Here is a 21,384-nt window from a genome sequence, read left to right on the forward strand (position 1 = left end):
ATTTTTCCCAAAATAATTCTTGGAAATGACGTCATTAGAATTCCAAGAAATGGCATTCGTGCCACCTCCTCAGATATTATGTTCTCCTGATACCAAAACCCAAAATCGAGGGCCAGATTTTTCTAATTTTTCCCAAAATAATTCTTGGAAATGACGTCACTAGAATTCCAAGAATTGAGGTTTGTGCCACCTCCTCGCATATTATGTTCTCCTAATACCAAATTTCAAAACCAGAATTTTGTATTCGAACTAAATTTTTCAGAATTTCATGCCACCTCCTCGCTGCTTATGATCTCCTGATACATAGATTTCAAAGTTCAGAATTTCAGATTTTTAGATACCTCTTCGCAACTTATACTCTCCTGATATCGCATTTTTAAATCGTTAACCTTGATTCGAGATACCTTCGTGCCATCTCCTCGCCACTTATGTTCTCCTGATACCGAAGTTTGATTCCTCAATATTTGATATTTTTTAAATGATTTCGAGCCGGAATATTTTGAAATAATTACGAGGCAATGGTATAATGTTTTATCGACAGAAGGGATTTTTGAAGGAAAGGACTTTAGGAATTTTTTATAATGAATAGACAGTGAATCCTTTTAATTTTTTTTATTGAAACTTTGTTGTAAAATACAACTTACATAATGAGACTTATAATTAAATATACATAAAGTGCATCTTACATAATAAAACTTATAACTAAATATACATAAAATACGACTTACATAATAAAGAATATAATTAAATATGCATAAGATACGACTTACATAATAAAGAATATAATTAAATATACATAAGATACGACTTACATAATAAAGAATATAATTAAATGTACATAAGATACGACTTACATAATAAAGAATATAATTAAATATGCATAAGATGCGACTTATACAATAAAGAATATAATTAAATATACATAAAATACGACTTACATAATAAAGAATACAATTAAATATACATAAGATACGACTTATATAATAAAGAATATAATTAAATATACTTATAGTACAACTTACATAATTAAATACATAGTTTCTTATATAACTAGTAACTTTAATTGTTAGTTTTGTATCTTCAGTTAAATATATTACACTTTTCTATAATTGTTAAGTAACTTATACATAATAAAGAATATAATTAAACATGCATAAGATACGACTTATATAATAAAACATATAATTAAATATACTTATAGTACAACTTAAATAATTAAGTACATAATTTCTTATAAAACTAGTAACTTTAACTGAAGATACAAAACTAACAATTAAATATGTTACACTTTTCTATAATTGTTAAGTAACTTATACATAATGAAATGCAAAAGCTAGTACTAATATTTAGTAACGCATATGCTGTTTGCTGTTGCATTGATCCACCGAATATAACCTGTAGAACTTATGGAGCTGAATGTGATTGAGTCGCAAGTTGTGTTACTGAACGGACAATTCTGTAATGTAATAGAGTGGATAATGGTTATTAACAATTCTAATGAAAGAAGTTAATAAGTTAACTGTCAATACTATAAATACTTGCCTTGATAGCGAGCAGGATGAATGGTTGCTAATGTGGTATCAGGAGTTATAAATCTTTCCCTCTTGAATACCGAAGAACGAATAAATCAATCAGCGCTGCGTTGTTCCTTTTGTTCAAGGCGTCTTGGTCGTCGTCACTCGTAAAAATATCCAGGCATAGTTCTACGTCTTATTCACACGGGATTTTCTGCAGCGATTTAATAGCAAACTGTAAAAGAGAAAAATTTATTGTATGATAACAAGTTTGAAAATGTAGAAGCATTTTGGGAGCTTCATTTTTATGTGTGATTTGAATTTTATATTTCCGACCGCCCTATATATTGGAATATTATAGCTAGCGCCATCTAGCAGACAAGGGCGGAACTATCTAATCGAACAATTTTGCTTTTGTTAATAACAATCAATTTTCAAGAGTTTTGTGTGCTTATGATTATCTTAGACGTCGACAAAATGACCTAAGGTTACGCTCGAAGTTCATTTACAAACTGAAAGGGTGAAAGAAATGCATTAAACTTTAATACATGGACTATAAAATGTGTCGCCATCTAGCGGTGAGAGGTGGAAACCAATGGAACTGAATGTCATAAATAAATTTTGCATTTACTGATATTTGCAGCGTACTAATATCTTCAGAATATTCCGAAATTATCTAATACTGCATTCCGGAGTGTATTCTCATGTTCCAGACTTGAAGAGTCGATGTTAAATAAACTGATATCTTACCGACGCACGTACTATATAATACCGACGAAATAATACACCAGCGCCATCTAGCGGCCAGGTATCAGCAGCTACTCCTGGTATCAGGATCGCAGGAAAGTAAAAGAGGTATACGAAGAAGGTATCCCTCGCAGTGATGCGCATGCGCAATACAGCTATCTGTATTCCACGTAAAGAAAAACTAATTATTCGAAACACAATTCATCAAATTTTATGACTAAAAACTAATTAGTACTCTGCCTATTTTCTCGTATTGCATTTGTCCAAATTTTTATTGACATTAATTAATTATTAATATATCATTGCAAGCGATGTAACTGTGTGATACTCTATTCATTCATACTATGTAATAAATAATACTCACGGAAGAAAATATCGATCACTACCATGTTGCATCTGGCGTCTCGACACTGCTCCTGGTATCAGGAGCGCAGAACAGTGAAGGAGGTATACGGAAGGTACAAGTGGGAGTGCGCGCAGTGAACTGGACTGACGTCACCCACGCAGCATGGCGTCGCGCATGAGCAGTAGAGTGGGTGGCTCCGCCCAATTCAGCATGGCGTCGCGCATGAGCAGTAGAGTGGGTGGCTCCGCCCAATTCAGCATGGCGTCGCGCATGCGTAGTAGAGTGGGTGGCTCCGCCCAATTCAGCATGGCGTCGCGCATGCGTAGTAGAGTGGGTGGCTCCGCCCAATCCAGCATGGCGTCGCGCATGCGCAGTGGAATAGGAGCGCACGCATACTAGCTAGGCTGCTTCACCTCTACCACGCATGCGCGGTATACCTTCGTATACCTCCTCTGCTATTCTGTTATCCTGATACCAGGAGCAGTTTCGAGTACCATCCGCTAGATGGCGCTGGCTGTAATATCTATGGATACATCGTATTATAATTCTATCGTCTTCAATCTTATATATTAACTACTTAGTTTTCTAACTTAATAAACAATATGCAATATTCGTTAATCTAAAGGTGTCAATATTTATTACTGTACTGATGATTTACTGTACCGACAATAAATATAAAAATTATTCTCAAAATGTAGTTCTATCAGTTTCCACCTTTTACCGCTAGATGGCAAGGCTCCTTATGCTTCGAGACGCCCCTGTAGACTGACAACCAGGACCGCCAGGAATAAATTACGTTCACATAATAGCCTCGTGCGTTTGACCTTATCAGACTACACATGGCATTTTTCAATTCGAAATATAAGAGAAATAGATATCTACTGAATATTTTCTTTCCCGTTCCATTATGCAAGCACAGTTTATCTGCGCGTACCACTAGTACCTCCCAAGTTAACAAACAAGGATTTTATGATTGATATACATGTAATATACTCTGAGATTATCTGATCAATAAATTATTAATTGACACATAATTATACTTACCCGTGTTTGCAGTGATCGATGTAATTTATTCTCATTAAACAGCGCTCCGTGTGTTTCTAATTAGATGGGACGTCAAAGTATCCAATCAGTTCTAGCTACACTTTGTTGAATATGTATGACCTACATTGTACGTTTTGAAATGCCTGTTTCTAAGTGTTGCACTTCCTACGCTCCGTTTTACGCGATTAATATTCATTATCGATCATGTAGCAGCGTTTCAAGAGATATGACTTCGATGACAATTCCAAATAAAGTCGAACGAGCCTCGTGAAACGTTACAAGCTACTTCCTGTTGTGTCATCTTCCAGATGACTGACATTCGACACGTTACAGTAATTACCGCACCGTGTTAATAAAAAATTTGGTCCGATATCTTTCGTCGATTAACACGGGAGAGCAAGTCTCTTTAATTTATATGCTCATCTTCCAATTATATTTTTGCTTAACTGTTGATCAACAATAACTGAATGGACTCACGCTCAGAGTAAAAATAATAATTATCGATTGCTCACGAGTTCTGCGTCTAACGCCAATTATACAACGATCGCCTTTTGGCGACCACTGTCGAAGTTCAAGTGCAGCGCGATAAAAGACGAACATAATGTTTGGTCGCGAAAAGATAGTGTATCTTTTCTGAAACCACTCGAGGCTGAATTTCGAGGAAATAGAGTCACAATGGATCTATTTGCGAAGCAACGTTACAAAGAAAAGGTGACCGCGTTGTACCCTTTTTTCAACGACTGCAGTGAACGGCGAAGGATAGGCGAGGTGAAAGAATTGAAGCGGATAATCGAAGGTAACGAGGGAAATCGATCACTGAAAATAATTCGGCTGAATATTACTGCAAGTAATATTATTACTGGACAACATCTAATATCTCAAAGTACCGTTGTAATTTTTATTGTTTCTATATTACCTCTTTCTTTCCAACGCAATCCAGGGTCGAAGGTGTAACAGCAAAGTTCAGCACCCAGGTAGAAGACAATAGACGCTCCAGGTCAAGTAAACGTGCACGTCAATCGTTTAAATGTTAAACTTCGGTGTAATAGATTAACCATTCTAAGTGTCTTCCATAGACGCAAATTCAATGTGATCAAGAAAATTACGAGCTTGTAGGCAAATTAATTTTCTACTCGAATCACGGTGTTTTATGCAAATCGCGCTATTAAATGTGACACGTCCCTGCACGTGTCAATCGACTCGAATCTACTAAAACGCATATATTTTCGATTTAGATCCGGAGATAAGATTTACCGTGTGGGAATGTGTCTACTAAATGTCGGACCATAATTTGAGTCTCGCAACATTGCGTTGTATCTAAAACGGAAATCTCGTGGGGTTACGAAAAGTAATATGAAAATTCATGAATCGAACGACCTTAAAGTTTCCAAAGTTTCTGGGAGCGTAATCGGTAATTAGTTCAGTTTACGGGAATGAACGTTTTCGACATTTATATAAATCTTCTTTTAACCAGCAATTTTTATTCGGCGAAGGTGAGCCTGTCGAGTGACCGGTAAACTTGTTTTTCTTGCGAAACGAGATGGAAAAAGACATAAAGTCGTTTAGAATATTCTCGAGGTGCGGATAAAAAGTTACAATAAATACAAGTATCTTTACAAGTTCCCGAATAATTCTGACGACTCAATGCTGCTCATTCTTAGAAATAAACTAGAATCCCTAGAAAAAAACTGAAGCATCTCAAGGTAGATCAGTCCTGAATTCACCTGAAACGTCAGTGCGATTTGCGTCAAAGAAAGACAAAGAAAAAAAGAAGGAAAACAGTCCGCATTTCCTACACAATTCTCGTGAAAAGAAGAAAAGGAGGAAGTTGAACGAGAAAGATAATTTGCATGAAATGATCGTAAAAGTACGACGCATATAGGTTGTTGAAAAGCCATCAGGATCGAGTTGCAAAGGACAAGGAAGAAGTAATCTATGGACCTAATTAATTTCTTTGCTGCATTCGCTTGTGCAATTTTAGTAATATTCAACAGTTTCTTCTTGTTTGCTTACTTACTCCATGAATTAATTACTCCTCGCGTTTTACATTAATTACTGACCTGCTAAACGAGAATCGTCGACTTTTACGACGGACATTAAATTAATTTGTCTTTGACAGCGCTCGACTTTGACTATCTTGTTAATATATTTTTTCCTCGGTTTTCCGGGTAATAACACCTGGAAATGTTTTTGAAGAATTAAATTAACTCCTTCCCGTACTTTGACGAGTCCCACTCGTGACGCACTTACAGCTCGAATGTGACAAACCTTACTCAAACTTTGAACATTCTTCAATTCGAAATTTAGGTCCAACTATAAATTGCATTATCAAGGATCCCTGAATATAAAATACAACATTTTAATTTTCTTTGTTCGTTTTAATGTTATAACCCTGAATAGTTAGTCTCGACTGACGCATTTGTTAAATAAATGGCACGGGAAGGGGTTAACGAAACTTTATGTAAAATGAGATAATGTATGCGAACAGAGGACACATTTAATATAAATAGAATTATTGAAGCAACCTACATCGTCACACAGCTATTAAAGTGTTAATATATTTTGTTATAACGTCATCATAGTGCAATGTCTTCTACAAGAATTATAAACGAAGACTATTTGTGATTTATCCTTGATCGAAGGAAACAAAGTGAGAAACCTGATGGACGGCTGCGTCCATCTTGTCGAGTTTATAGCCGCATCGAAAATACTGTGATAAGCCAACATTTTCTACGTTCGTTACAATTATATCACCGGTGGATATTTCTTATTCATTTATTCCGTTTGCCCGACAATTAAACAGAGTTGTACTGAAACCTTCGATTCACGAACGTCTTTCCGGTGAATTATTTATAGTGCGTTAGCAATTCTTGAATTTGATTAACTCGATCAATGAAAGGGTCTGAAAACTCATAGAAGATATTAGAAAGAAAGTAATTTTATTTACAAGAAGGAAGACCGAGATGTCAGCTATAAAAGCTACAAGCATTAAATAATAAAGTTCGAGTCTTTAATCTCAAATTGACCTAAAAAATCTCAAAGCAACGCTATTTCTGTTCAAGTATTGTTCTGTAAATTTGGACTTATAATTACAAAATTTGCTAGCATCGCTAATTATCTTAGATTAATAATCGATTAACAGTTTCTCAGTTGTTTACATTAATCTTAAAGTCTGCGTGCTACACGTTATTGCAATTACCAAAACTAAAATTTCGAATCACCAAACAAGTTATTTCTATGACAAGAAATAGCTAATTAACCCTTTGCACTCAAAGGTAATTTGACTGTTCACAAAACTCAGTTAAAAAATTAAATGTATTCTCTTGAGGTTATTATTCCCCTACTAATAATTTCCACTATTGTCTGTTTCACCACGTTTATACATCACACGTGCTTGCTTCAAATTATCGTATTAAATAAAAATGGTGACTGAGAATCACCCCTCGATCGCAAAGAGTTAATTCGTACAAGTAAAACTATATTTCAGTTTCTTAATTCGTAATCAGCTATTAAAAATATCCCCAGCTGCAGTTGAACCGCGTACAACCTTAGAACTAGAACGTATTCTAAATTTAAATATTAGAATGTCGACACGGTCTCGAAGTAGACGTAGAATAGTTGTAATTTACCGAGGTAGTTTAATAAGTGTCTCGATAAGAAGCGTAATTATGCGAGGAAAGCGAGGACAAAGTGTTCGATGAACTGTCAAGGTCGTTGTATTTTTCGTGCGTAGAAATAGCAGGAACGAAGGTAAAGAAAAATGCGTGGCGAAGGACAAGGGCATAATGGAGAACGCGGAGGAACGAAAACCGGATTGCGCGGACGGGATCGGAAGGGTAAGTAACGAGCGGGAGCTGCAGCGCGCGAGTTCGAGCGGGGCGCATCGGAGGAACGCGTGCTTCCTTCGAGAACTCGCGTCGACGATTCGCATTCCGGTTCGCACGGTCTCATCGAGCTGGCGCGTAAGCGATCTCTCGATTCCGCGATTCGAAACGCTCCTAATCGGACAAAGGAATTTTTCGCCAGTGATTGTCCTGCAGACACGTAAGTATTTTCAACGTCGTTTCATTGACGGCATTGAGTGATAAGCTTTGACGTTCTGCATTTTTCATCGAAGTATTTCAATGGTAAACGATAGAGCAATTAGATTACGTGCTCGGTCTACTTCAGACAGTGAACTAGTTAACGATTCTGCGGATCGAAATCTCCATACTCAAACTTAAATCACGGAACATTCTCCGCGAACGTGAGAGAATTTCATCGAAAGCACGTATTAATTTATCAAGCCTAAAGTTAAAAAAAGTGCGAAAAAAGTGGCTATAAAATATTTGCGCGATTGCAATTTTATCGAAATTCGTCTGGAACCGAAAAAAATGTCGGTGCAACATGGAGGATGTGCAGAACCTTATAACGATGAATATAAATGGTGTTTAACATCCAACGGCAAGAAACACAGCCGGAATAGCAAAAAGTTGTATATGTATTTCGAAGGAAAAATCTTAGGAATATTACGAGAATGTCTTTCGTAAGAAATAACCTAATTATTTATTAATAAACGTAAGGTTAAAAGTGTTTAGTATATACGTTAGTTAGAAAAGAGTATTATCTCGAGACCGTTTAGAAAGCATTTATTTACAATTTACGATGCTTCGAAGTCAATAAATTCTGCCAAACCAGCAACTTTCGACCTCGCGATAAAACTATTATTAAAATTCGCCAAAACAAAAGAGATGTATAAATTATCTTAAGAAAGTATTCGATCGCAATGTTTGTACACGCAATCTTAGAGTATTGCAAAACAGTTCATCAAAAAAATTAGTGACAACAGATAATGGATACAAACGCAGTTTACGTTGGTCATTTATTTTCATTAAACAGAAAAAGTGAGCGGCTTGTATATAATGTTCGCTTTAATCAATTCGACGTGCGGCACAAATTGCAAATGATCGGTTCATTAGACGCTGTATTCAAGCAATCATTATTGCTTAAAACGGAGAAGGATAATTAACAGATAATCATCGAATAATTTAGATTCCAGGAAGGGACCGTCGAACTATATTCTAATAACTCACGAAACTCATCGCTTAATTTCAAGGTGAACGACACGAGTCTTTTTCCTTCACAAATAAAAAACTAACTAGCCAAACAAGAACTGCCTCGTCTAAGTGGTTTGTTAACGGTGAACGAATAAGCAAGCTCCATGGAAATTTATTCGACGTTAGACAGACACGGTCCAAATAAAATCGCTCTCGGTGACGAAATTACAAAATTATGTTTCTACGAGACGGTTTAAAAAATTTTCGCCACATCAAAAAATTGATAAATCGCGAAAGCTAATTTCATAGAACTTGCTTACGATTGTTATGATTGCTACGAGACAGATTAAAATATTTTCGACAGATTAAAAAATTGACAAATCACAAAAGTAAAATTGCATTTGATAGAACTTATTGCTTACGATTGTCATGATTGCTACGAGACAGATTAAAAAATCGACAGATCACAAAAGTAAAATTGCATTTGATAGAACTTATTGCTTACGATTACCTACTTAACTGTCCTACTTCAATTATGCTAAGATGAAAAATCGACTTCAATTTGTTAAATGTATAGGCGATAATTCAAGAGAATAAAAAGTGTACAATACCTTAGGCGAATCATTAATTTAAACTTGATGTATTCATAGTTGAAGTATTGAGTTAAATATAATTAATATGTCACTGCAGAAACTGCGACGATATAACGTGCTATAATTAAAATCATACGTTAATGATAAGAACACTAGTAGAATCATAATTGCAGCTGCTTAAAAATGGCAAACAAATAGTCTGTTTTTGTTGGTTTTTTCTCATAAAATTTGAGTTTCAGAGTTATACATCAGTGATTTTTTTGGCATGGACTTTTCTCGTTTGAGAACAATAAGAGTATCGTACAAGAAATTGTGACAAGTGTTATACAACAAGAGCAGCTGAATTAACTATCGCGTGTAACGAAAGATAATAGTTATTACACAAAAATTGCGTAACGTCGCATGCATTTCTGTAACTGAGGAAAAACAATTTTTCTGATATTACAAACAGAGCAGCCGGAAAGTTCACGATATAATAATCGTCGTGTAACAGGCGAAAAAAACGTATCAATGCGTTATCACGATACAATTAATAGCTAGCTAGACACGTTACGATGATGCTTATTAACCAGACCATCAATCTTTTGATAGGAGCTCTTAAATTGCTACCGTATTTCGTTTCAAAAATATTTTCCTAACAATACAAGGTGGGAACTTTATTTGTTCAAGGTGAACTATTGTTCTCGTTTCAAGATCACCGACGTAAAACCTGTTCGTGCGCGATAAAACTAAAGTGTACCACCGGTTGACAAAATGGCAACAAGATAGAAATAGTTACGTGTTTTATAAATTCCGAGTGCAGCAATTATCAAGTGTTTAAATAATACAGGTTTTATGATTTCTACACGACTCGTTATACATGATTTGTCAGACATATTTCGCGCTACGACTTTATCGCAGAAATTTCGTATACCGTGTGCGCGATAAGACGGTGAAAAGTTAAGTGGAAAGAGTAAACAGAAGTATCCTTGGCGATAGTTATCGATAATGTCGCACGCGAGGAGCTTTAAAAATGCTTTCGGTGTGGTCAGATCGCTTTGTTTCCACTCTTGACAGTATCGACGCCACTCTGTCAATTTTTTTTTCGTTATCAACTGGTTCGAGCATTCATTCACTGTTTACAATGAATTTAATTAATCGTGTTTATTGAAAGCGATGTATTGTTCGACTTTCGAATAAATTTCAGCTATCGTTGGGCGAATAATAGACTCACCGATAAGCATTCAGAGAATTCTGTCTGCAGCAGAGTAGTAGAATAGCAAAGATAGAAAATTGCATCGACACAGTTTTATCTCCGGTGGACGTGCAATTCTCCGCGCTATAATTCAGGTACCATAAAATTGCAAAATATGCAATTAATCATATCTGCACCGATACACACGTTTTTTATATTCGATTTCAACACTCTCCGTACTCTTTTTGCAGGGAATCGCTACGGAAAGAACAACTCTAAATTCGATCGGAAGGAACCGAAGAAATTGGCAGCATGTTGCAAGTTGTTCGCTCTACGATTCGCCTAAGCTATTCCCTAAATAAGGATGGCCGAAAGTAGGATTTGAGAAAAAGTACGAACCGTGTACGCGTGTCATTGACTCTACCGAAGTTTCGCGCACAAGCATCGAAAGTTAGTAGTAAAACAAATGACACATGGACGATCATCGGCTGGAAAGTGATACCCGAATCGTTCGATCGAGAAGGAACTATTACGAGCTTCTAAAATAAAACATTGAAATCTCGTAAGAACCGATGACTTCTGTTGCGCGAGCAACTGACCCCGTTTGAAGCCTCCGAGAGAACCGTTCGCAGTCGACTGATAATATATACGCGCAGATAACGCGCGATTTAAGTGACGTTTCGTCAGCGAGAGAGCAAGCAAGAGATCCGTCGCGGCGAGTGATCTAGTCTTACTGGGTCAGACAGTTCATTGGGTCGAGATGTATCAACGAGTGGTATTGCTGAGCCTGCCGAAGGCTCAGTCGATCGACATTGAATTCTCCAACATCACTTACGAGGCGCAGTTTGGTTTCCGAGGGCCGTACAAGCAGATCCTGAAGAGTGTCAGTGGTTCTTTCAAGTCTGGAGAACTGACGGCGATCATGGGTCCCTCCGGAGCCGGGAAAACCACGCTGCTAAACATTCTAACGGGATTCAAGAACACTAAATGGAAGGGCGAAATCAATTACGTCGGAAAGGAAGGCACGCACACCTGGAGCGAGTACAGAAAGCAGTCGTGTTACATTCAACAGGACGATAAACTGCATCCGTTGTTCACCGTGTCGGAGGCGATGTGGACGGCGATCGATTTAAAAATCGGCAGAAGTCTCAGTCGAAAGGCGAAGGAGATGCTGATAGACGATATACTGGAGAACTTGGACCTCAGCAAAACGAAGCAGGTCAATTGCGGTCAGTTGAGTGGCGGTCAAAAGAAGAGGCTGAGCATAGCGCTGGAACTGATAGATAACCCACCGGTGATGTTTCTTGACGAGCCGACAACCGGTCTCGACTCCCTTTCGTCCTATCAATGCATCAGCATGCTGCGTAGCTTGGCCAAGGCCGGCAGAACGATCGTTTGCACGATCCATCAACCCAGCGCGATCACGTACGAGCTCTTCGACAACGTTTACCTGTTGTCTGACGGGAAATGCATGTACGAAGGCGCGACCAAGAACACGATTGCCTATTTCGCCAGCATCGGTCTTCACTGCCCCAAATATCACAATCCGGCGGACTACATGATAGAGGTGGTGAGCAAGGAGTACGGGAACTATAACGAGCAGTTGGCCAAATTAGCGAGCAACAGCGAGATATCATGGCGTTCGACCACGAAGAAGGAATCCATCGATCAGACGAACGAGAACAAAGCGACGGTGTTGATCCAACCACCTTCGGAACTCGAGAAGTTCTTCGTGTTGATGCATCGTTGCGCGCTTCAATTGACGCGAGACTGGACGGCGGTCCATCTCAAGATAGTTATTCATCTACTGATGGGTATTTTTCTGGGTTTGTTGTTCACGGATACCGGCGAGAACGGCAGTAAAACGATCAGCAACGTCGGACTCTTCCTAGTCAACCTAGTGTATCTCAACTACACCTGCATGATGCCTACGGTGTTCAGATTCCCCTCGGAGTTTGTGACCTTGAAGAAGGAGAGGTTCAACAACTGGTACCAGCTGAGGACTTACTATGCAGCCACGTTGATCTGTAGTGTACCCGTGCAAGTGATTTACGCTGTGATTTTCGTGTCTCCCTCTTACTTCCTCAGTCAGCAACCCTGGGACGCCAACAGGTTCCTCATGTACATGGCAGTGGCGATTCTGTTGGCGATGATATCCGAGAGTTTCGGGTTTCTGTTATGCACCATAACGAATCCCGTAAACGGGACGTTCTTGGGAGCGATTACCTTGACTGTGATGATGGCTCTGGCGGGATTCTTGGCCCTTTACAGCCACATGCCTGCCATACTCTACTACACTAGCTACGCGTGTTACTTCAGATACGCCATGCACGGATTCGTGTACTCAGTGTACGGTTTCGGTCGAGAAAAACTGATGTGTCCGAAAAACTATTGCCACTATCGAGTACCCGAACTGCTGTTAACGGACTTGTCGATGACGGAGGATAATTATTGGCTAGATATCGTCATGTTGATTTGCAATTACGTGTTGTTCAGATTCGTTGCGTACTGCACGTTGAAAAGAAAGCTCTCTTCCGCTTGAGCCGATCGTTGCAATAGGTGAGCGAAAATTTATTCGTGAACTGTGCATCGCGAGAACCTAAATATGAACGACGATGTACGAAGAAAATGTCTGGGAGTGGTTCGGAACTCGTAATAATTGTCATGATCTAAGGTGATTGAATAAAAATTGATAAGTGATCGCACGAATGGAAATGAGCGTGAATTTTCTTGCCGATCGGAATATCGATTAAAACGAATGTATTTATGTTCTACTTAGTAATTTTCCTTACTAATGGAGCTTCGCGACTACAGTGATTTTTAATACTTACCTGTTTTGTACCAAACATTAAAAACATTTCAACGGACTTATTTTCATTCATATTCCTTACCAACCAGGTCTCGACCTAGTATTACAAAATATTGTGAGCTACTAATTACTTACATGCCTTGCGACTGTTTATAAAAACGCAAATAACAGATTTTTTCTAGAGTAATGGTTGATGCAACAGACAAGGTCGAAAGTCAAGTGCATCCGGGCAAAATCTGTGGTACGACGACGGAACGTGTTGAATTATTCAGCAGTTTGTTGTGAACGCGAAAGCGAAGTGATTCGGAACATTTAGGTATGATACTTTCGTCACGAGCGGCGCTTAAACGGTCTCTAATAAAACTAGAAAAACGATAAAGGAAATTATATTATAAAAAGCACATTTCCTGAAAACGTTGAAAATCTGTATTACAAACCTTGATAGGTCGACATTTGTAATTAGCTTTTACAGCTGAATGGTTAGAAGCGACCAGGGCGAATACAGTCAGCTAACACTGTACTTGTCTGGCAATTAAAAGTATGTCTTAAACACTAAACGTATCTACACTATGTATACGTTCGTATCTAAGCATAATTAGGCGGCTGAAGAACAAAACTTACACCGAGACGCAATCTAAAAAGTAAAAAGACAAAACGTAAGATATTGGTGCTTCTTCTTCGTGTATCGTCTAATACTGGGGAGCGTGTAATGTACAAACGGAAGCTCGAGTGAGAAAGAAAAAAAAAAAGAAAGTCAATCGAGAAGAGAAGTAAAAGAAAAATTTGTAAACAGTTCGTACAACAAAAAACAACGAAATAGAAAAAAAAATTGACAAAAAAAAAACAAACAGAATCTACAATCAGGCAACGCCGTGATTATGGAAAAAATGGCACATTTATTATATTATTAGTGATAATAATATTACTATTACGATAATTATACATTTTTTTCTTTCTCAAACGAAACGCTCTCTCGACGCACACGCTATCTCTCTCTTTTTCTCTCGCATTCACGCGCACACTCTCTCTTTCTTTCTTTCAATATATGTATAATATTCAGCTCGTGCTTCATCGATGTTAATAGAATCGCCTTTTTTTTAACAATCGTATCCGTGTCAGAAAGATGATCGTTCTCGATTATCCTTTCTTCCTTCTCTTCTTTTTTGTTTAAGGCCCGGTGTCACGCGAACTAGCCACGCCAGACCTACGTACACTTCTCGTTTAATTACATATTATACAATAATGTCGTTAGATCTAATATACACTTGTGATTTCACTCGACAATCGTGTCCCGGGCAAACGTGGGGAGTTATCGGCGTTGCCGTTCGATCGCGCGATCGTTAATTATCAATTTAATAAATCTAGCAGCAACTTGCTTTGCCAAGTTTCAACGATATGCTTTCTTTTGTTTAACGCAACGCGTGATACATGATCGATGCGAGAAGATACCATCGATCCGTGCGGTGCCGCGAGTTTCAGAGTTCGGGAAGAAAAATTGCCAACAACTCTGGAACTCGTGAATCGCGTAAGTAACGATCGATGCGATCTTGTCGTTTTCGGAGGAGAATCAACAAAAAAATATATAACGGGATCTCGAGTCTCGCAAAAATCTGTATATTACGCTGTAGAAGGGGAGTGGAATAGTAAAGAGAAAAACGGAAGAGTAAGTATGCCTGAATAATCGAAAAGAAAAAGGATTAAACTAAAATTCAAGAACGATTTCGAAAGTCTTAAAAGTAACTAATACCATATATAAATAATTGGTGACGGAAAAAATGTCACATATAACACGTTCGCGTAAGAACACCATTTTTTTTCGCGATCGTCGATTACAACTCGAACCGAACTGCTGCGCACTCTCTTCACCTTTTTCGCTTTCCCATTTTTGACTATCTAAGACTATAGACAGGTGTGCCTAGCTTAGACGGGCTTACGAGCTATTTATTGTCGTTATTGTTGTAGGAGACATTTGTAGCTATCTCTGTTTAACCGGTTCACGCCAAAACACAAGCTTTACTAAAAGATAATTTAACTACTAATCGAGGATTTTTGGAGGCATAAATTTTATACTCGTTCATTTGCTAAAATATTTTTTTTTATATGCAAGACTTAAATCTGCTGAATTATCTTATAAATGTTCAAATATATTACAGGTGAAAAAATGAGTGCGATTTAACGTGTATTCGATTCCTGTGTATTTTAATTTATTTAAATATACTTTATAAATAAAAACTCGACGAGAAAGAAAACTGAGCAGATATATAGCGTCGCAGGTAATGTATAAAAAAGAAATATAGCAGAAGCAACTCGATCGTAAAGAATATACAAGAGATATAATTTTTTTTACTTTTTTTTTAATAGAACATTATATCGTAATATATTCACGAATTCGAGCGAATATCACCGACAATAACGCGGATTTTTAGCTGGATACCGTTTAATGTGTCCATCAGTCATAACTTATCGATCCAGACGAATTTCTTCGATACGATAAAATTGCAAACTAAAATACATACTCGAACCTTGAAACAATACTAGTCGAACAGAAATTATACAATTAACGAGTTAAAAATTCTCGCGACAATTAAGGCACTCAGTTTCGGATTTCCCTTAAAAATATTCCGTTTAAAATAATAACGGATTGTCGTGCGTTATACGTAAGATTGGCGAGGCGAGTTTTGTTTAAAGAGTGCCAAAATTATCGCAAAAACGATGTCATAGCAATAAAGAAATATTATACAAGAAAAAGTATATCAAATGGCAGATGCGAATGATAGAATGGACATTAACAAAGGACATAGAATAACGAGCAATGACGTACGATTCGTTCCAATGAACGTAACAGATACTCGTAACAAAACGAACAAAACGATCCCTAAAGATTGCCGAATCTTAACCTAAACCCGTCAAGTAGGAATCGCTACAAACATCTCCTACACGTATTCCTTTGTTTTCTCGCTATTTATAAAAATAATTTGAAGCCGCCTTCGGGGAGTGGGAGGGGATAGATACTTCTTAAAAAGCACCCGTTCCGATATCGTTCTCTCGTTCCATTCGTTCGCTCCACTCACTCACTCTTCTCTTTCGACGCTCGCGATAGACATACAGAAATTAGTCTCCGATTGCCTCGTACGCGCGTACAAGAGTTGCTAAAGGAGAATCTAGGATATTATCGCGATTCGTTCGCGTCCGAATCATATACGGCACACAGTGTTCCGCGCCGCGAGGGCGCTCGGTAATAATTCTAAACGGCATCCGTTTCGATTGCTCCGTTCGGCGATTAAACGTCGCCGCGATTCAACGTAAATCGAATTACGTTCGAGGAGCGTGCATCTCGATATGCCTTGTTAATACCCTCACGATTTTCGTCCGTACAACAGAGGTACGATCGATGGGGGAAAAGTTCTATCTGTATGTGCAAGTCCCGCGAAAGTTCAAAAACTATGACAACTTTAAGCCGTATCTACCCCTTAACACAGGATCACACCGCCACTGAGCCGCTGCTACTGTGGCTGCGACGGATTGTGCTGAAGCGGCGGTGGTGGGCCCTGGAATGAAAGATTCTCTGGTCAATAAACGGATCATAAAGTGTTTATTGGTTGAAACGTGGGGACGTTACTTACAGGCATCGCGGAGAAAGGTGGTTGAGAATGCGCGTGGGGATGAGGATGTGGATGAGCTATGTGCGCCGCAAGATGTCCGGGTAATTTAGGACCATCTTCCGCTTTTTCTTCTTCCCTCCTCTTCAAGCATGCTGCCTTTGGATTGAGGTTTCGTTCTGCGAAACAGTATTTTATTAAACTATGTTCTATCGATTGAAAGTAAACGCGGAAGGACAGTATTGCTTACCTCTAACTTGCTGTTCTAGCGTCATGATCACTTCGACCGCCATGTTTAGGATACCGAGCTTCGTTTGAGGCTTGTCCGTTTTGAGGTGGGTCATACACATTCTACCGAGCTCCTTGAGAGCCTCGTTGATGTCTCTGATACGTATCCTGAGAAGACAAAGCTTGGTTACTACGTTACGAACCCAAGAAACAAGTAATTGTCTTTTGGTCGATTATCTGTGGAATAATAGCACCACCGTTCGCAGAAGAGATCCAAAACAAAAGTAAAAGCGCGAGCTTCTTTGTCACAATATACATAGAATACGGGCCAAAACTCCCCCTCGAATCGATTCGTGGGCAGCGAATCGTGAATATTCGCGGCCAATTCACTGCGTACGTTTTCTCGTCTTACCTTTCCCTAGCATTGTTCGCTTGTCTCCTTTCTTTTTCCCTTTGCGCCTTCACGTCGGGATCGTCATCCTCGTCCTCGGCGCTCGAACAACAGTTGCGCAATAACAATACTCGATTAATCACCTGACGTAGGCGATACACTTTGTCCAAGATCGAAACGTGCAATGACTCGACAGCAGTGAAATCGACGTCGCGTCGAGAAAATTACTAGACAAAACCGACAGACGTTAGGGAACGACTGAGACACTAAGAAGAAGCAAAAGAACAAATAGAAGAAGGAGAAGAAGAAGAAGAAGAAAACTCTCTCGTTTGGCTGAACACACGCAGACCTCTATCCGATCGATCGATTTGTGGTTATGTTATGGACGGAAATCGGGTTTTCCACGCTCGAAGGCCCGTATTCTTTGTACAAAGAACAAAAACCGTCGGTAGCAAGAGTTCGTGCTGTTACCTAGAACGCTGATCGTTCGAGTGATCTCTAAGGAACGGTGAATGAATGATTCGGGATATATGTACCGGGACTTACTAAAACAAAAAGGAAGGAAATACTCTTCGAATGGTGATGGATTCTGAAAGAAACGTATTCTCATTATACACAAGAGGAATTCGGTAATAATCTTCGATAAAAGATTATATACGAGAAAACATGACAACAATCGATTAAAAGAAAGGAACAGACGAGAGTCGAGAGAAGGATGAAATGGAGAATGGATTCAGAAATTCGATGCAAACGATGGTTTTTTGGTGATACAGACAGATGTCTAAGATTGTAAATGTAGCATGCCGATGGGAGCGGATCGCAGCCGAATTAAAATGAAACTGATTGGGAAAGCGAGCACCGGAGTAGCGTCTTTCGACTCGTCTCGCATTAATTTAGTCCTGAACCAGAAACATTTTAATTGTCACGCTAAAATACGGGCCTTGCGATGAAGGGAACGTAAGCATGCCACTCGCTCGTCAACAACTCGAACCGTAATAAATTTTTTGACAAAAGGTTCGTTTTTGACGCGTCTGATCGGGCATGCGTACGGCATAAGGATTCCAAGTCCTGGATTCAGTTGGAAGGAAATATCGAAGGACTCTCGAAAATACAACTGGAGTGCGTACTGCGTGTGTTCACTAACCTTTCACGCACGTTGTTGGCCTGGCGACGTTCCTTTTCGCGCACCGCTTTGGTGCTGGGATCGTCGCAGTCTTCGTCAGCGCTCGAACAACGGTAGTTTAAATAAAATCGGTTAGTCAAAATCTTCACTGAACGGAAACAACGAGAAACATCTCGTTGACGACTGCGATAAGTAACGCGTGTCAAGTTAACACGAGACAGACAAATTCCTGTTCGTCGCAAACGGTAATTCGAGAGGTTTGCCGCTCGATCGACACGCGATTTCACTACTGTCGTTTCACGAACGATGATACACGCTTCGATCCCGGACGGAAGATACATCCAGGATGTACTTACTATCTACGCGATCTCTTCGTCCCTTTTCCCTGCGACGTAGAATTCACCGTGGCTGCACCGATCACGCCTGCTGCCGCCAACTCGCTGCTCGAAGGTTTCGTTTCACCGCCGCTACTATCCGGTGGTTCCTTTCTCTTTTCTAAAGAGACGTATTCTGTTCATTATTAATACTGTCGTTTAACATCAACGCCAAGCATAGGTTCTACTTTGATATCGATCAGCGTTCATGGAATAGAGACTTCTAGCTGGTAGGAAAATTTCTGCTTTCCCCGCTAAGTTACCATCGAACTGAGACAATAAGATCAACGGGAAAAAATGTGGTTGAGTCTGAACCAGAAACTAAATCTCGAGTCCTTCACCGAACACGAGAAACATTATCCTCGCGCTTTGGGCAGACTGATTAGTCACGAAACCATGAAAAGTGTCCAATTACGAGCAGGAAGCATTACGAACTAACTGATTCAAGCATTTCCTTAAACGCTCTCTACTCGGCTGATAATCCGCTACGTTTCGCGACTACACTGACTCGCATTTCCCTAAAAGTCCTCGAGCCACGGTTAGAAAAATCGGTTTCGCGATTGTGTGCAAACGTCCGTGACTCGTTCAGCCTCTCGATGTTCCAGCGAAAGTTTAAACAAACGCGTTTTCCACCGACGAAAGGGAAAAAGAAGAGAGAGAGAAAGCATCAATTATGGAACGACGGTAGGACTCTGTCAACCGAGAAGAATTGTGCGCTCTAAATTCCGATTACCAAAAATGGTCGTCAAAGGGGAAAAAAGCGCATCTTCGCGAAAGGGTCCACGTAAAACTTGCGCATTCCATTAGGCAGCCATCTGAAGAAGCATTACGGGACACTGTGTGACAGAGATGAAAGCAGAGAGGGACAGAGACGCACGCAAAGTCGCGAAGACGGAGGTCTGGAGGAATAATAAAGGCACGACAACGATGCAAGAGAGGTAGGCTACTCGGTCGTGATTTATCTAATATTTCCTTATCGGGCTCTAACTCTGTCGTAGAACACCTGGGAACTCCTCTTTCTTTTTTCCTCTCTCTTTCTCCGTCTTTCTCTGTCTTGTGGCCGTTCATGGGAAAAAGTGTTTACCCGATGATGCGACGCCAAGAATAGAACAACGCCATTCCGATTAACTACTCTGTCAAGGCTCGTTGACACTCGAGTCTTTTATAGTCCAATGTAGTCTTTCCGACTAGTCCTATTCATCGACGATGGTATCGGAAAGTTCGATGATGGATCGTTCGAGCTATACTTAGACCTCGCTAACTAACTCTATTCCATGAATCTTTCGATTGTTCCGCCATTGGATGAAAAATCGCTGTAAACTTACTGGCATTCGTCACAGGTAACTTTTCTATTTTGATGGAGCCGTCTGTGTCGGGCGTAGGCGTGAGACCAGAATAAAAGCCCTGAGGTTGCGCGACTGTTACCGCAGGATGAGGACTCGTCTGCAAGGATCAAAATCATAGTCAACTACTTTTCTTTACCGAACCCTTCGGACATGCGAATCATTGACTTACCAAGTGGTCCAATTGCGGTGGTGATGTGTGGGAGTAAATGGGACCGTGTGGACCAACGGGGCCCAGGTGAAGGCCCAGTTGACTTTCCGCGTGGTTTCTCAGAACGTTTATGGCATCGTCCAGTCGTTCCTCCATCCGCGTTCCCTGTACCAACAGAATACCAGAAATTCGACTCGATTACACAACAATTCCATACAGTTTTTCGGTTCATCGAGTATATCAACGTGAAAGATGCATCTCCTTTGAGTTTACAAAGATGTTTTCTTTGACGCTGGTATACCTATTTAGAAGATCACGTGTACAGCGAAAGAGAGTTCTGTTCGGAAATAGATCTCGTGGAAATTAAGAAACAGAAATGCGTAGACAGGCTCGTAAATAGCAAGATTATTAGTATTGGCAAAGATGGTAGAAACGTTAAAGTAGACTCGGAGTAGTTAAGACTGTTGACGTTAGTAAAAACATAGATATCAGCGACAGTTTGTCCATATGTAGTTCGTATGGAATGAAAGAGCATGCGTAAAAGTGGTTACGAGTGGAATGAGCAGGTGAGAGGGTTTGAACGAGAACAAACGTAAGAGGGCGAGAAAAAAAAACTGAAAATCGGCAATCCTCACCTCGGCATGGTCGCGAAGGAAGCCGATGGCATCGTCTAGCCTCTGCTGTTCAGGCGCCGGCTTCACACACAACACCAACGCAACAACAAAACCAAAAAAAAAGAGAAAACAACCAAGTCAACACAACGTTCACAACAAACAAGGGGCAAAATGGCAAGAGAAAAAAAAAGAATCATGTAAAATGAAGATGAGATGATCGACTCGAGTAACTGAGGGGGAGAATGGAGCAAAGTAACTTGCAACACGAAGAAGCACGCTAAATGGTGAATCGGTGCAT

The 21,384-nt window shown here is 39.5% G+C and overlaps 2 protein-coding genes and 1 long non-coding RNA gene across 19 annotated transcripts in view; 1 reads left to right on the forward strand and 2 right to left on the reverse strand.

Moving 5' to 3' along the window:
• Nucleotides 1–1,130: 1,130 nt before the first annotated feature.
• Nucleotides 1,131–4,228, reverse strand: LOC105662370 (uncharacterized). 2 transcript variants are annotated; one of them, XR_001095850.2, is made up of 4 exons: nucleotides 2,626–3,623; nucleotides 2,265–2,420; nucleotides 1,543–1,749; nucleotides 1,131–1,456 (listed from the first exon to the last, which is right to left on the reverse strand). It is a non-coding gene; the product is annotated as an uncharacterized LOC105662370 (long non-coding RNA). The 2 variants fall into 2 exon arrangements; XR_001095851.2 differs by lacking the exons at nucleotides 2,265–2,420; nucleotides 2,626–3,623 and adding an exon at nucleotides 3,652–4,228.
• A 3,300-nt stretch (nucleotides 4,229–7,528) lies between these two features.
• LOC100877806 (ATP-binding cassette subfamily G member 4) lies at nucleotides 7,529–13,321 on the forward strand. 2 transcript variants are annotated; one of them, XM_012284159.2, is made up of 3 exons: nucleotides 7,529–7,695; nucleotides 10,467–10,609; nucleotides 10,706–13,321. In XM_012284159.2, the coding sequence occupies exon 3, from the start codon at nucleotides 11,215–11,217 to the stop codon at nucleotides 12,994–12,996; it is 1,782 nt and encodes a 593-aa protein (XP_012139549.2). In that variant the 5' UTR covers nucleotides 7,529–7,695; nucleotides 10,467–10,609; nucleotides 10,706–11,214; the 3' UTR covers nucleotides 12,997–13,321. The 2 variants fall into 2 exon arrangements, with proteins under 2 accessions (XP_012139549.2, XP_003702926.2); XM_003702878.3 differs by lacking the exon at nucleotides 10,467–10,609.
• Nucleotides 13,322–13,666: 345 nt separating this feature from the next.
• The window catches only part of LOC100877694 (protein daughterless), a 78,855-nt gene continuing 71,137 nt past the window's right edge, over nucleotides 13,667–21,384 (reverse strand). For 7 of the 15 annotated variants that reach the window (XM_076534955.1, XM_076534950.1, XM_076534960.1 and 4 more), the window contains 8 exons: nucleotides 21,108–21,167; nucleotides 20,494–20,646; nucleotides 20,304–20,421; nucleotides 18,961–19,114; nucleotides 18,626–18,715; nucleotides 17,113–17,258; nucleotides 16,887–17,041; nucleotides 13,667–16,811 (listed from right to left, as the gene is read on the reverse strand). In XM_076534955.1, the coding sequence (XP_076391070.1) occupies nucleotides 16,767–16,811; nucleotides 16,887–17,041; nucleotides 17,113–17,258; nucleotides 18,626–18,715; nucleotides 18,961–19,114; nucleotides 20,304–20,421; nucleotides 20,494–20,646; nucleotides 21,108–21,167 (921 nt within the window). In that variant the 3' untranslated portion in view covers nucleotides 13,667–16,766. Of the gene's footprint in view, nucleotides 16,812–16,886; nucleotides 17,042–17,112; nucleotides 17,259–17,502; nucleotides 17,593–18,027; nucleotides 18,071–18,625; nucleotides 18,716–18,960; nucleotides 19,115–20,303; nucleotides 20,422–20,493; nucleotides 20,647–21,107; nucleotides 21,168–21,384 lie in introns of those variants that run through there. The other 8 variants (XM_076534956.1, XM_076534957.1, XM_076534954.1 and 5 more) reach the window with 8 other exon arrangements.

The sequence above is a fragment of the Megachile rotundata genome, chromosome 8, assembly GCF_050947335.1.
Source record: "Megachile rotundata isolate GNS110a chromosome 8, iyMegRotu1, whole genome shotgun sequence".
Taxonomy (NCBI): Eukaryota; Metazoa; Arthropoda; class Insecta; order Hymenoptera; family Megachilidae; genus Megachile; species Megachile rotundata.